Source organism: Eschrichtius robustus, chromosome 11 (assembly GCF_028021215.1).
Source record: "Eschrichtius robustus isolate mEscRob2 chromosome 11, mEscRob2.pri, whole genome shotgun sequence".
Classification (NCBI taxonomy): Eukaryota; Metazoa; Chordata; class Mammalia; order Artiodactyla; family Eschrichtiidae; genus Eschrichtius; species Eschrichtius robustus.
In genome coordinates this window covers 68,618,774-68,635,254 of record NC_090834.1, presented here as the reverse complement: position 1 = coordinate 68,635,254, position 16,481 = coordinate 68,618,774, and the positions used below count along the sequence as shown (strand labels likewise).

Genomic DNA, 16,481 nt, shown 5'->3' with positions numbered 1-16,481 from the left:
ACCAAGCAATAAGAAACAGGGAAAATGAGAATGCCTCTGAATGGGCAATTCACAGAAGAGTAAATATGAATGGTTGATAAACTTATAAAAGGATGCTTAACCTCATTTGTAATCAAGAAAATACAAATTAAAATGAGAGTTTTTAATCTATCAAATTGCAAAATTTAGAAAGATTGATAACATACAAAACAATGTTGGCACAGGTATGGGAGATGGGTACTGTCATGTGCTATTTCCGGAAATAGGTAGCAGCTTTGGGGGGCACAATTTAACATATACCCTTAAAGGCTTAAAGTTTAAGCCAATAATTCCTCGTTAGGAACGTAAGCCACAGAGGTACACACATAGATGCACAAAGACACACAAGGACATTTATTGTAGCATTTGTTTTTAATGCTACAGGATTAGAAACAATCTAAAAATCTTTCCATAAGAGAATGATTAAATAAATTAAGTAGAATACTCTGCAACTGTTAAAAAGAGTTTTACATGCTAACATGAAAATGTCTCCAAGGCATATTGATAAGGCTAAAACATGTTGCAGAATAATTGATAAAATATGTATATCAAACAATTATATACATTTGTACGTGTACATATGTATCTGTATAGACAAAAAAGACTATTAACCGTGATTACCTTTGGTGAGTGAGGGGAATGGGAGGGATAGGAGGAGATAAAATGAGATCATACTTAAATCTTTTTTGCTCATTTCTATAAAAAATTATAAGAATAATTTCTTGTGAAATGTTTGTAATTACAGGTTTTTAAAGAATACACGCTACCTGGGAAGCGTTCAAAGCTTCTCAGAACAATGCTACTGCATAAATTCAAGACACTGATATCACCATTGTTATTTATTATCAGCATCCTTACCCTTCACAACTATCAACACTGATGTGCCTTTCATCAGAGACATTTAAACAAGATTTACAAATAGGGGTTTGTTTACTCATAGAGCACATCTTTGAAGCAAGGCTGTAATTCCAAAATACGGACATAATAAATGACTTGCCCAGATTCTCAAACAAGTCAAGAAATGGTCCAGAGCCAGGACTCCACTCTTGTACAGATAAATATATATTCTGGCTCTTGGCACAGAACCATAAATAACTCCATCCCCTGGCATTTTAGTCTCTCCCCAAGTAATTGAATGATTAAATGACTTGCAAACCTTCACTTTGGCTTTAAAAAATGCCCACTGTGGCATTCTTTTTAAAGGAATGCCTTTGAAAAGTTTAGCATCAACCTTCCAAAGAAAGTAAGAGAGTAAGATTAGTTTTCACCTTCTTTAAGAGGACAGCCCTAGAACATAGTGCTTTTCCAAATGACAGCTCGGATCATATTATTTAGCCTAAAATCAGTAACTTAGCAGGAGTACTCTACAACAGCATTAGCCTAATTCGGAAAACTTTCTAAAGAAAAAGAAGCATGAAAGACACTGATCCGAATCAGGAAAACTGATCCAAGCACTGCCTCTGCCAGTAACCATATGTGTGACCCTGCATAACTCCATCAACTCCTCAAAACCTGAGACTCCTCATTTGTAAAGTGGGAATAAGAACACCTCCCCGCTTAACTAAATGGATTGTCTCAAAGTTCAAATAAGAGAGATCGTGAAGCTGCTCTGTAAGGTATGAAGTTCCAGGTAAATTACTATTAATGTACAAAACCTGAGTTCTTGATACAAGTATACTCTCTGCCCCCACCCCCAAATGTGAGAAAACATCTGATTTGCCACATTCAAGCCTCTCAATTTGGGAGCCAATCATTTGTTTTTTCTAGACCAACAGGTCTCAACTGCAGTGTCTAGAAAAGAGGTGTGTGGCATTTATTTGTGATGTGTGTCACAATTTAAAGTGACAGAGTGACCTAAGCCTTTTATAAACTAAAGAGGATTATGCTGGAGATGTTTCTCACTGCAATATCTGCTGTGGTCCTTTTCTGAGTGAACTGCCCCCTCCTTCCGCTGCTCACATGATCCTTCCTTAACCACAGCCAAAGCTGGATTAAAAGGTGAACAGTTGGGCAGTTGCCCAAATCATTAATCTATAAGGGGCACTGAAATATCACTGGAATAATTAGTAACTATAAAAACAGTAAAGGCTTCTGCAGGCAAATTCTTACACACGTGGAAGAATATAAATTTGCTCCTGCTTGAAATACAGTACAGGGAAGTCGAAACTAAAAACAATAGAGTTACTCTGACATTTATTGGATGCTTATACCATACCAGACCCTATACCAAGTACTTTATGTATGATTGCATTTAAACCCAGCAATTATTGTATGTTGTCATTTTTAAACCTATTTTCATATGAAGAAATTGAGATGTACCTTGTACTTGAGACTGCACAAGTAGCAAACAGTGGAGGTGCAATTTGAAACCAGTCTTCTTCCAGGACCTGTATTCACTATGCCTGCCAGCTCTCCCCAAGTCTAGCTAAGTCTGTCATATGTTTCTGTGTCTAGTATTCATGCAGGAAAATTAGATGAAATTCACCAGGCAGACTAAATCTGAAACCAAAATTCATGGATAGTGAGTACTGTTGGCCAGGAAACCAGTGAAAATTATAAAATACAAATTTCACACCTTTTGATAGGTTCTTCAAAGAATGAGTCTGGTTCAGAAAAATTTCAAAAGAAAAGTGAAAAGATAATAGAAACTAATTTTTAAGGTAAAATATATTGCCAAATTGTTTCAAAATACTGACACTGCTTAGGGACCTATCTATAATTTTAATTGATTGAAAATTAAGCTTCTCATTGCCCCCATCAAGTAATTGTTGAACAAATATTTAAAGAACACTTTTGAAAGGTGCATTAGAATTCAGTTGTAAATAACAGATTTCACTCTAGCTAATTTAAACAGAAAGGGATTTACTAGGAGGAATTAGGGGTTTATTAAATCATTAAAAGGGCTAGTAGAACAGAGTTGAAGCTGCACTTACAGGCACAACTTCTAGAAAAGTATTGCAGAACTGGCCCCACATGGGCACCATGCTTCTGCCACACTTCTGAGGCTGGGGAATAAGGAAGCCCTCTCCATACCCGCTGACTCGGACATAATCTGAATCAGGAAAATGGATGCCCTGCTCCCTATCTCTCATCACCCATGAAATTTAGGGACTGAATGCTGGGACCTCCACTGGAGCTGTCCCAGAAAAACCAACAGGTGCCAGTGGAAATAACAGAGGTGGCAGAAATACAGCCTCCACCTCAGAATGTTCACTTTTAACTTGCTAAGTTACATCTATTTTACAGAAACTGGGTTTCATGAATCCAAGCTGTAAGGACTTCTGGGAAAACTAGTCTCTAGGTTTGTAGCCTCAAGCAACGAGATTTGCTAGAAGAGAGTTGTAATGGAGCTGAGCGCATCGATCTGTGACCTCAGCTACAATCAGACACCGAATTATTAGAGCCAGCCCAGAGCACCCACACATCATACTCTACCCCTGACAACAGCTCCCAGTAGGGACTCAAGAGCAGCCCACCCCAGGTTGGCCAGTGGTAGGTGACCTTATGAAAACATAACTTGGGACCAGATTCCTCTCTCAGGATTTTGGGATTGGGACATTGAAGGAATGAGCCAATGAATTGATGGGCTTTATAGGCTTAGCCAATGAATTGCGGGGCTTTATAGGTTTTAGGTTAAGTAGATTGGGAGTCAGAATGATAATGGGTCATGTGTGAGCAAACAGCATTATACACATATTCACTGAGAAATATGGAGGTAAATACCAAAAGGAATGGAATAAAATGTTACAAGTTGTTACAACGGAAGGAGAGGCAAAGGGATATCTTTTGTTGTTCTTGCTTATAAATCTTTTAGTGCTACTTGAATTTTTGAACGTTATGCTTGTATTACCAGGGTAAAAATTAAAATTAGAAACACCATAAGTAAACCCATCCCCTGGCATTTCAGTCAACAACAAAATGAACACCCCAACTTTGAGCATTTAAGCCAGAACAACTAACCTACATATCACATGACCACTAGTTGAAGAGAGGGAGCTCCAGACAATCCAGTCCTTCCTTGCCTCACTTCCCACCTAGCACCTCCACTGCCGTAAAATTGAAAAAAATTTAAAAACCAAACCCAGTTTAGTGAGAAACTTGAATGCCAAGCCAAGGAGTTAATCACCCCAGCAATGGGAATAGCTTTGAGTGAGGGAATGACTTTAATATGTATAGAGTGCTTATCTGTGTGCAGGATAAATTTGATAGATATTGGCGATAGCCAGGAGATTGATTGGGAGATTACTAATAGGATCCTGGACTAAATCAATGGTAGTGGAATTGAAGAGAAAAGTTGGACAAAGAAATATAGTAGTGGAGGATTTTGTGGTAGCTGATCAGATATAAGGGGCAAGGAGAGTAAATTTGGTAGGTATATTCCACTTTTCCAGAAATCCCTTCCTTTTAGGGGTGGCCCCTTACCCATTCCATGAGATTCTGGTGGTGAATCAGAGTAAACTCATATTCCCCAAACTAAAGGACATATATGTCCCAAGTTGACCACACTGAGTACTCCTTCCCTGCACAGTGTGTTTGGTTCACAGGCATAACCCAAACTTAATGAAAGACCTTTCTGGAAACCATTCCCCAGTGCTACTGGGGAAGATGCTCTCTTCCACCATGAGTTTGGGAATGCCAGAAGCCATTATACTGCCACGTAGAGAGGGCCTGTCATGAAAGAGAGAGTCAAACAGAGCCCTGACATCATTTGAATCATTGAACCCATCCATACCTATACTGATGGACTTTTTAGTAATGTGAGTCAAGAAATTAACTTTTTTGCTTATGGATTGGATTTCTATCATTTGCAACAGAAAGAGGACTTATTAACAGAGTCAAAGATGGCTTAATTTACATATCAAAAAATATTTACGGGGCTTCCCTGGTGGCGCAGTGTCTAAGAATCTGCCTGCCAATGCAGGGGACACGGGATCAAGCCCTGGTCCGGGAAGATCCCACATACTGCAGAGCAAATAAGCCCATGTGCCACAACTACTGAGCCTGTGCTCTAGAACCCGTGAGCCACAACTACTGAGCCCATGCGCCACAACTACTGAAGCCCGTGCACCTAGGGCCCGTGCTCCGCAACAAGAGAAGCCACCAAAATGAGAAGCCCGCGCACCGCAACGAAGAGTAGCCCCTGCTCGCCACAACTAGAGAAAGCCCGTGGGCAGCAACGAAGACCCAACGCAGCCAAAAATAAAATAAATAAATTTATTAAAAAATATTTACGGCATATATGCCATAGTTACATGACAGTTAAATGTCCACTACAATGGGAAATTAAAAAAAAAAAATCCTAAGACATGCCTCATACACCTTGAGATCTATTTCAGCGTTGTCACCAGTTATCAATGTGACATCAAAGTCATGCGATAACTCTGGGATTCATTCTTCTCTTCTGTAGGACGGAGGAAAAAGGGGATTACATTGTACAGTTGGCTCTATGTATCTAGTTTCCACATCTGAGGATTCAACCAACTTTGGATCAAAAATATTCAGAAAAAAAATTCCAGAAAGTTCCAAAAAGCAAAACTTGAATTTGCCAAGCATCAGCAACTATTTACATAACATTTACATTGAATTTATTACTACTTACATGCATTTACATTGTATTAGGTGTGATAAGTAATCTAGAGATGATTTAAAGTATACAGGAGGATGTGAGCAGATTATATGCAAATACTATGCCATTTTATAAAAAGTACTTGCACATCCACAGATTTTTGGTATCCAAGGGGCAGGGGTCCTGGAACCAAACCCCTACAGATACTGAGTGAAGACTATATTATTTTCTACAGATTTTCTTCAGCTCTAAAGTTTTATGATTCTATGCCACGACATGGAAGAACTAGTGAGTCACTCCAAGATTCTAAAATATGGAAGATTGGTATGCTAAACCAATTAAATGGAAAAACAATGGAAGCTAGGAAGACTGTGGCAATAATTTAGAAGGAACATTTCTTGAGCCTGGTCTAGAGAACATGTGATAGTGATGGAGGGATGTGGATGAACCTAAGAAATATTAGAAGAAAATAACAATTGGATGCCTGCACATATGGAATATGAAGATGAGTGAAGAGTGACTATTGACTCCAAAAGCTTGCTAGTTTGCGATATTAAAATAATGATAAAATCTTTAACAAAAATGAAGTCGTTGAGAAAGTACAAGTGTTAGGAGAGATTTAGTACAGTTGTGAACATGCTGCATCTGAGCTGTTGGTATATATTCAAATAGAAAGTCTACAGACTTGAAAATCTAGAACTGAAGTTCAAGTGGGAAGTCAGGGCTCATGTTATATTTTTGAGAATCATTGAACATAGAGGGAATAGTGAAAGTCCTGGGAGTGAATACTAGCTACAAAAAAACTGATAATTGACATGACTAATTTGTTTATTAATAGGCAGACATTAAAATTGTAAACTTGTATTTCTTAAGCCTCTAAAAAGCTCAATTTATAAATCTTGTTAGTCTATTTATAAATCTCATAATCTTTGCATAAAAATATGGACAATCACTTTCACTTATTCTCTATGATTTAATTAATTCACAAGCATAACAGACTAAATACTTCTTGAATATTTAACATCACTTGCATACTCCATTAATTAAATTTTCTTAGATATCTTAAACTACAACTACAAATGTAATATATCTAACATCTTGGCAGTGAAATTTTATAAGCACTTACATAACTCTTGTAAATCTAATAGCGATAAATCAATCTTATACCTGTGGTCACAAAATTCTCTTAAATGTTTCATATTTTTTCTACCAGTTGTATTGAGATATAATTGACACACTGCACTGTATAAGTTTAAAGTGTACAACATTATGATTTGATTTACATACATCATGAAGTGATTATCACAAGTTTAGTGAACATCTGTCATCTCATATAGGTACAAAATAAAGAAATAGTAAAAAGAGTATCTTGTGATGAGAACTCTTAGGGTTTATTCTCTTAACAACTTTCATATATAACACACAGCAGTGTCAATTATATCGATCATGTTGTACATTGCATCCTTAGTACTATTTATCTTATAACTGCAAGTTTGTACCTTCTGATTGCCTTCATCCAATTCCTCCTCCCCCCACCCCCTAAACTCCCACCCTCCCCCATAGATCTTAAAAGTTCACAAAGCACACAACACCACAGTAATTATTAACTTTCACAGAAATAATGAAAATTGTATTAATTTACCACCTTTATATTAAAGGTGACACATTGTGGCAGGCATGGAGATGTGCCACTCAGATCCTTCTTCAAGAAAGGACTTGCTGCCCTGCTCAGGGGCCAGTAGTGTGATCAGCAGATGGCCTCCAGCTGTCAGCGCATTCAGGGTCTGCCTCAGCTGCAGTCCTGCCCTTCCCATGGCCGCCATATACTATCTGAGGGAGAGGGGAGTATAAAGGGTGGAGTGGGGTACTCCAACCTACAATACTGAGACTCCAGAGCTCCCTGTCTCATCATCTGCTTCTGGCAAACCTAACTGCAGTGCAAATTAACTCATGCAACCAACATGAACAGAATTGCCATCTCAGACCTCTCACAGCAACTAAGGCTGCAAATTTGGGATATCAGTCAAAATTCCTGTTACTACTTCCTATGATGATTTTACGGGAAGTAACTCGGTTAGTTACTTGAGCCCCAAGTAACTAACCGAGTTCCCTTTTCATGGTGAAGCTCTACCTGCTCACCCAATATATTACTGTAATCTTACTTGAAATTGTTTTCTGCCTGATATAAATATGTACAAGCACACCCCACCCAGACACACATGGCCTGTAGTTCCCACAACCTCACTGCACTTAATCTTGGCTCTGCCAACAATTAGCTGTGGGAACTTGGGCAATTTATTTACCAATCTGTGCTCAATTTCCTTATCTGTAAAATAGGCATCGTAATCTGATAGGGTTGTAAAGAGTAAATGAGCTCGTACTTTAAAAAGTGTGTAGATAGAACAGCCTCTGCCAATACTGCATATTCAATAAATGCTAGCGAGGGAGATGCAAGAGGGAAGAGAAATGGGAACATATTGTATATGTATAACTGATTCACTTTGTTATAAAGCAGAAGCTAACACACCATTGTAAGGCAATTATACTTCAATAAAGATGTTTAAAAAAATAATAATAATAAATAAATAAATGCTAGCCATTATCATTATTGGTCTGAGTTCTACATTGTCTATACGTTTTCTTATCTGTCTCAGCAACCAACATCCTATAATAACGTATCGACTAATCAATTACAGAAAAAGTTCTTGTTTCAAGCCCCTTAATTATCCGACTTCAGATTTTTGGACCTAGGTTAAATCCTAGACTTGACTTTAGTTGAATTTGTTATCAGCTGAATGTTTTGGATTTTCCCAATTCATGAAGATGTAAACCAGATACGTGAAGATTAAATCGGGAGCATATATGTAAAAGGCTTTTATGAAATATAAAACATATGAAAATGTGGGATATTATTCCAATATTATTAAGAAGCTAGACAACTCCTGCAATTACAAAATGAAATTCTTCGCTCTTCAAGTCAAATTGAGCCCCTTCCCCAAAATGATTTCCCCCTCGGTGGTTAAAGCTCAAATGAGGCCGATTTAAGAGGAATCATTTTAAAATGATTGGATAGCCTACCATAGGGCAAAGTTCTGAAGATGCTGAAATGACTTTAAAGCATTTAGGACCAAATGTTAACATCTATTATCAGTCCTAGGAAATCATATTTTTCAGTCCTCCTGAAAATTCTGTTAAATAAAAGGTTAGACTTCTTTCAACGCCTAAGAAAGTTATTCGCATATCAAAGAAGAGCATATTTAAGAAAAACAAAAGCTGCCCTTGCTTTTGACCACAAGTTGGGAATTTTCTGTCATTGGTGCAGCGCCTGAAAACAAGATCCAACTTTCATTTGGCTATTTCTATGGGGCCTCGAAAATCTAAAATATTGCAAACAATGGGACCCACTGTTTAATGCTACGCGTATTTTAACAAATTCCCTCCAAGAAGTGTACATATTTTAAGATGCCAGTTTGGAAAAACAGACTGCAGGTCGCCACGACGGATCTCACACAATATGGAATAACGGAATACACAGCCCGAAGCCTTTTGCTGTGTTGTTTTTAAAAAGAGGGGATGGGCGTAGAAGAAATGGGCTTAAAACACCCGATGCTACAGCTAGCAAACTGATTGTTCCAGAGCGCTGGACGTTCCTCCGAGGAGGGCGCCACCAGGGAGGGGTGCAAAGACACAGGAAGCGGCCTCTTTCCCGTTGACACTGCGGAGACGCCGCTATCCCTACATATTCCTACCCGCGGCTCCCCGACCCAATGTGGGGTCACCCGAGAGCAGCGCCCCGGCAAGATCAGGCTCAGCTCCCAGCTCTGCCCGCTAGGGCCCCCCGACACGCCAGCGTCGGGGAGGGGCGGGGAAGGGAGAGAGAGTTTTCTGGTGAGAAAACAAGGAAAAGAGGAGGCGGTTGCGCAATCTGGGCCTGGGGTGCGGCTCGGGGAACAAAGAGGGCGTGAAAGCACCAGCAGCCCAGACTCTGCGAATCCACTCAAATCTGCCGCCGGGGCAGAGCCCCAGTGCTTGTGGATACGCAGATTTCTCAAAGCCAGTCCAGCCTACAGGATCACAAATGCTATCTCGCAGCACCCAGGACTCTACACTGTAAACAAACGCCGGGGCTGCTCGGGCCCAGGGAAATTTGAAAACAATCGCTTCACGTCTGCCATTCACCTCAACCTCCTTCAGCTCACGATTGCAGACTGCCAGGGGCGACGGCAGCTGGGCAACGCCTCAACCGAGCTTGGTCCTTCCCTTTGGTCCCACCCCATTGCTCAGCGCGGATTGGTGGCGGGGAGCAACTCCGGCGCTGATTGGGCGGCGGCGGAGTCGCTCAAGGAGACAGTAAGTTCGGGTGCCCCGGAGTGCTAAATTTATCTTCAGACGAGCTACCGCGCCCGCCGCGAATTGGATCTCTATGGAGGTGGCATAGGCGATATCCCTGAGCTGAGAGCATCGCCCGGCCCCCCGAATCCTTCTTCCCTCTGTTTTGTTTTTCATTTCTCCCCTTCCTCCCTTCCCCCCCTCCCCTCCAGTCCGCGACGACTGGCTCTTGACCCCGTTCAGGCCTCGGTGAAGGTGAGGACCAGAGCCGCCGCGGCGGCTGAGTGGTGCGTTCTGAAATGGCCGCTGCCGTGAGCTTCGTAAAATGGCGGCCGCAGGCTCAGCTGGGGACCGCGGCGCTGCTCCGCAGCCCAGCCGCAGCCGAGACCGTTCTCTCCATCATTGATGGAGATGAAGGAGAAAGATAGCGTCGGGTGCTGAGACGTTTTCCTGTGGTTGTTAGCTGAGGCGACCGCCCGGGGACGCGAGAGCAGTTCCGTAGGCGAGGGTGGACGCCCACAGGAAGCCAGCCCCCAGCTGTGGTGGGCAGCGCGCTCCTGTGACAAGGAGCAGCCGAGGGATAGGTGGCCGGGCCCATCGAGGTGCCCGTTTAAAAAAGCACTCAGGTGCTGGACGGGGTGTCCGTGCCCACCTCCTGCCTCGGCTTATGAATGGACTGCACTCCTACCCAGCCCTCCTGCCCCACGGGTATTGTTCAGAGCAGGAACGGCCTGAGGGTGGGGGGTGAATGGAGGGTGCTACCTGTCACCTTAGCCGAAGAGACAAAAGATGAGGGTTCCCCCCGCCCCTTTTCAGGGAGTCGAATAGAAACTTTACTCTAGGGAGTCCAGTCTCTTTGTCCTCGAGAGATTCGGGGAAGCACCTCTAAAAAGGTGGAACTGAGGCCCTCCGAACAAAGCGTTTCCACTCCGTCGTGTCCTTCTGTGGTAGCAGGGGAGAGGGATCCTAAATTTTGAGGTCACCCAGCGGCTCCATGAAGTTCTCGGCAGCTAAAGCGCATTCAGGACTGTGAAAGGACAGTCTACTCTTTTCGCTCCCAGTAATGAAGATGTAGGGCTTTCTCCTGCTGCCAGTTAGAGACCCTCGACTTTCTGGCAGTTGTAACCCATCGTAATTCATTTCTCTCTGCACCATCCAACTCCTGGTAACAGATTTTTTAGTGCTTGAGAGATTAAGAGTATTCAGAGACACACAAGCAGTGACTAGGCACGTGGGCTCTGCAGTCGAACTTTCTGGGTTCTGTTCTGAGTTTTTCCCAGATGTGTTAACTTAGCAGGTGATTTAGCCTCTCTATCTATTTGTTCATCCCTAAAGGGGGGTTATTAATAATAGTCCCTGACTCTCAGGTTTGTTTTGAGGATTAAGTTACCTAATCTAGGAAGGATTTAGCAGTTACTGGCACATAGTAAACAATGATCACTCAATAAACGTTAGTAACGTTAAGGAGCTTGGTTATTGAGACGAGTGGTTGTAACAAAAAGGCATAGTTCATGTGACCCTTTCATGTATAATTCCATTTTAGATTACTTTCAGTGCTTAGTTTTAGAGACACTTAAGGTGTGGCTGTACTTTAAAAAGTTAGGTTTCGTTTCTGAGAGTTTTTAATGTTTTTCTTTGAAGTCAGTGGATGGGGGAGCATTTCAAAATAATGAAATTACCAGGGTATTAAACAGGACGAAAATATTAGCATTTTTACTATGTTAGGCATCTTCTGTTTCAGTCTAAGATCTGCATTGCAGTGAAGAATCATTTGCACTGCCTGGCTCTAAAATAAATTGTAAAGAATGGTCATCTTAGAGGTGTATAGTTCGTTCTCCTTTTGTAGTGTCTAATTTTATTTTTTCTCATTCTAGGCTTTTGGTTACTCCCCTTCCACCCTATCCCTTAATTTTATTTTTTTTGAAGCGTCTGCATTTCAAGCTGCCAAGTTGGAGAGAGTGATTGCAGAAGGGAGTACTCCTCATTTCAGGTATCTTACCCTCTAGCTGTTACTGAGAAAACCATTTTGATTCAGGATCTAATATGAGAATCCAAAGCTTACTCTGAGCCAAATCATAAAGTTTTAATCAAAAGTAGCTATATTTAGGTAGACACTAAATTTGAATGCCTTAACTTATAAGGCTGGTATTCATCAGAGGTCCTAAACTTTGCATTACTCTTCCATTTAATTATGCTTTTAAAAAACTATTATATGAGGAATAAACCTATTTAAATGAGAGTTTTCTTTAGGTCTTCATTAAGCCTTCACCTAAAGAATAATGGGATGCAGAGTAATCAGTAGAATATATGCATTACTTTGAATGAGTCTTGTTTTGGATAATATAAATATTTATGTAATTTAAGTCCAGAGAAATAGTAGCTAACTTTTGGTTTACAGTTTATTTTTCAATGTTAACACACAGTGTTTAGATACAACAGAATTCTGTGTCTTGCAAAACTTTGAACTGTTTGTGTGTTTTTGACATAGCTCATCAGAATAATTACTAGCCCTGAAAGGAGCCTTAAGATGTATGACGGTGTCAACAGTGAATGTATCTAATGGCAGTAGGCATCAGAAAGCTAGAAGAGATTCCAAGATACTGTATATCATGAAAGGGGATGATAAATTATGGCCCCATGCTGTCTGTTTTTATAAATAGAGATTTATTGGAACACAATTGTGCCCATTCTTTAACGTTTTGTCTTTGGCTGCTGCCATGCTACAACTACAAATCTGAGTAGTTGCAACAGAGACCATACGGCCCATCAGGTAAAAAACATTTACCGTATGGCACTTCACAGGAGAAGTTTGCCAACCCTGCCATGGGACCTCAAGGTCCCTTCCTTAAAAATGCATTTATCAACTCATTATTTCTTAGTCCAATGGTTCCCAAACTGTGTTTTATAGAAGATTAATGTTATCTTAAGTTAATAAGTGTTGTGAGAAAAAGATCAATGCTAACAATAGTTTCTTCTTTTAGAATTTATTTTAAAATGTAAGTTTAAGACTACTAAACTCATTTCTATAGCTTTTATTTTTATGTGATAATCTACCTTTAAGAAAAGGTGTGCCATACCTGAGAGCACCAGGAAGTCGAATGAGAGATCACCTGATACACGAACGTGTGATGTTCCATCTGCGCGTTGATGCATAGGCAGCACTTACAAATTAACTGATGTGTTGCTATATATCATCTCTTTGATGGTTGCTCATCTTCTGTGTATCCTGTCTTATAATTTCAACACATTTGTGATACTCAATGTTTATTCTAAATTAACCATGTTTTGTACCACAAATTCATTGCCTATGGATCTGTTGCTGAAACAAGGAAGTCTTAAACAAGAAGTAGAATCTTTTTGTTACCAAATTGTGTCTGAATCAAATGATCAAAAGGTTGGAATATTACAGAGTGAAGATGAGCAGTTGCAGCCTGCAGTTTCTAAAAATTCAGAAGGTGAGCTTTCCAGGGTCAAATTTATGTCCAATTCCAACAAAATAACAACATTTAGTAAGAAACCAAAAAGAAGAAAATATGATGAAAGTTATTTGTCTTTTGGATTTACTTACTTTGGAAATAGAGATGCACCTCATGCCCAGTGTGTATTATGTAAGAAAATTTTATCAAATAGCTCTTTGGCCCCTAGTAAGCTTCGAAGACATTTGGAAACTAAACATGCTGCATACAAAGACAAAGACATAAGCTTTTTCAAGCAACATCTTGAGTCACCTGAAAATAATAAACCCCCAGCACCTAAAATTGTCAATACAGATAATGAAAGTGCTACAGAAGCATCATACAATGTAAGTTACCATATAGCCCTGAGTGGAGAGGCTCATACTATTGGAGAATTGCTTATCAAGCCTTGTGCAAAAGATGTGGTGATGCGGATGTTTGACGAACAGTATAGTAAAAAAATAGATGCAGTACAGCTATCAAACAGTACTGTTGCACGTCGAATTAAGGATCTAGCTGCTGACATTGAAGAAGAGCTTGTTTGTAGACTGAAAATTTGTGATGGGTTTTCACTGCAACTAGATGAATCAGCTGATGTTTCAGGACTTGCTGTGCTGCTTGTGTTTGTTCGTTACAGGTTTAATAAGTCTATTGAGGAAGACCTACTCTTATGTGAGTCTTTGCAAAGTAATGCCACTGGTGAAGAAATTTTCAACTGCATCAACAGTTTTATGCAGAAACATGAAATTGAATGGGAAAAATGTGTTGATGTTTGTAGTGATGCTTCCAGGGCAATGGACGGGAAAATTGCTGAGGCTGTCACCTTGATAAAATATGTGGCTCCCGAAAGCTCCAGTAGTCACTGCCTGTTATATAGACATGCACTAGCAGTTAAAACAATGCCTGCATCTCTGAAAAATGTGCTAGATCAGGCCGTACAAATCATCAATTATATTAAAGCTCGACCACATCAATCCAGACTACTAAAAATTTTGTGTGAAGAAATGGGTGCCCAGCACACAGCACTTCTTCTAAATACAGAGGTGAGGTGGCTTTCCCGAGGTAAAGTTCTTGTAAGACTTTTTGAGCTTCGTCGTGAACTGTTGGTTTTCATGGATTCTGCTTTTCGACTGTCTGATTGTTTAACAAATTCATCTTGGCTGCTAAGACTGGCATATCTTGCAGATATTTTTACTAAATTAAATGAGGTTAATCTGTCAATGCAAGGAAAAAATGTGACAGTGTTCACAGTATTTGATAAAATGTCATCATTGTTAAGAAAATTGGAATTTTGGGCCTCATCTGTCGAAGAAGAAAACTTTGATTGTTTTCCTACACTCAGTGACTTTTTGACTGAAATTAATTCTACAGTCGATAAAGATATTTGCAGTGCCATAGTGCAGCACCTAAGGGGTTTGCGCTCTACTCTGTTAAAATATTTTCCTGTAACAAATGACAATAATGCTTGGGTTAGAAATCCATTTACAGTAACTGTTAAACCAGCCTCATTAGTAGCACGGGACTACGAGAGCCTGATTGATTTAACATCTGATTCTCAAGTGAAACAAAATTTCAGTGAACTTTCACTAAATGATTTTTGGAGTAGCCTAATTCAAGAGTACCCAAGTGTTGCAAGGCGTGCAGTTCGTGTACTTCTTCCTTTTGCTACAATGCACCTGTGTGAGACAGGATTTTCATATTATGCTGCAACAAAAACAAAATACAGGAAAAGACTCGATGCTGCACCTCACATGCGGATCCGACTTAGCAACATTACACCTAATATTAAGCGGATATGTGACAAAAAGACACAAAAACACTGTTCTCATTAAAATTGGAGGGTTTTGCATGCCTCTTGATAACCAAATATAAGATGAAAATAAAAGATGATTTACTTCACTGATGATATCTTGGGGTTTTAAAAAAAATGATTCAAATTTTTTATACCTCTTAGATTTTAAGAAAGGTAGAGAATCAAAAATTTAAACCTGTACTACTGTTGGTATTTCTTCTTCACGTAATTTCAAAGGGTTCCATGGTCATGACTCTGGGAAATATTGATTCACAAGGAAAAGTCCCAGTTTCTTAGCATGACATATCTTTTCAGGATCTAATCGCTGCCAGTGTTTCTAAGCATGCCACCCTGTAACCCTCCAATTACAGGGACCTTCTTGCCTAAACATATCACTGCTTTATGCTTTCAGGTCTCAAAAAGCCATTCCTTCTCCTTGCTTCCTGACAGACTCCTATTTGCTTTTCAACCCTTTGACTTAATTTATCTTCAGTACTTTCATTCTCTGCATCTTTCTATTTGGCCCTATTTTTTGTGTATGTCTCAGCTGTGAACTGCTTGGTGGTCTCATAATTCCCAGTGTTATTGGACTGAGCTGTTATATGGTCTTATCCAGCTCTATGTCTCCATTATCTGGCAGAAGACCTTACTAAAGTAGATGCTAAATAAAGGAAAAAATGTTGGTGAAGGTGAACCAACGAAAAATGGAAGAGGGCATGGTAGCTTATATATGTATGTTATCGTGTATAGAATGCTACTCTTTGTGGTTTGGGCTCAGTTATTCCATTACCTAGAATTTAGTGTGGCCATTAGGCAGAAGTTACTGGGGAATGTCAGAGCTTTGATTCGAGCTGAACTGTTGGGGAGGTGGAGGGAGTGTGAAGAACATTTTCACATTTTCTTTGTTTCTCAATTCGTGTATAGATTATTGCCAATTCCATATACTATAGTCTAAATTAACGAGGCTTTACTGTACTTGAAGATGATTGGACTTGAAACCCCTGTCAGTGTATTCTTAGAATACTATGAAAGATTTCTGACTGACATTCCTGCCTCTAGTCTTCTCTTCCATGTCACATCACGCAACACAGTTCACCAACTCAGGGTTAAATATTTTTTGTTATTCCTATAGTCAAGGCCTACCATATAACTACTAGGTAGCCATTATTTATTTAATATCACTTATTCAAACCCACTCCCCATTTTGGGGAAGAGGAGAACCTCCCCTCCCTAAGGCAGAATGTGATAGGATGATTAGGCTTAGGTACCTGCTCCACTACTTAATTAGCTTTTTTTTTTTTTTTTTTTTTTTTTTTTGGCG

At 39.9% G+C, this 16,481-nt stretch overlaps 1 protein-coding gene across 2 annotated transcripts; it reads left to right on the top strand.

Moving 5' to 3' along the window:
* The first annotated feature begins 9,957 nt into the window (after nucleotides 1-9,957).
* Nucleotides 9,958-15,267, top strand: ZBED5 (zinc finger BED-type containing 5). Of its 2 annotated transcripts, XM_068555762.1 has the most exons (3): nucleotides 9,958-10,168; nucleotides 11,788-11,903; nucleotides 12,975-15,267. In XM_068555762.1, the coding sequence occupies exon 3, from the start codon at nucleotides 13,116-13,118 to the stop codon at nucleotides 15,198-15,200; it is 2,085 nt and encodes a 694-aa protein (XP_068411863.1). In that variant the 5' UTR covers nucleotides 9,958-10,168; nucleotides 11,788-11,903; nucleotides 12,975-13,115; the 3' UTR covers nucleotides 15,201-15,267. The 2 variants fall into 2 exon arrangements, with proteins under 2 accessions (XP_068411863.1, XP_068411865.1); XM_068555764.1 differs by having other exon boundaries at nucleotides 9,958-11,903; nucleotides 12,943-15,267.
* Nucleotides 15,268-16,481: the final 1,214 nt, after the last annotated feature.

Bases quoted from the DNA above. Each gene is read 5' to 3' on its own strand.
- ZBED5 (XM_068555762.1), top strand. From the start codon at position 13,116: ATGGTTGCTCATCTTCTGTGTATCCTGTCTTATAATTTCAACACATTT.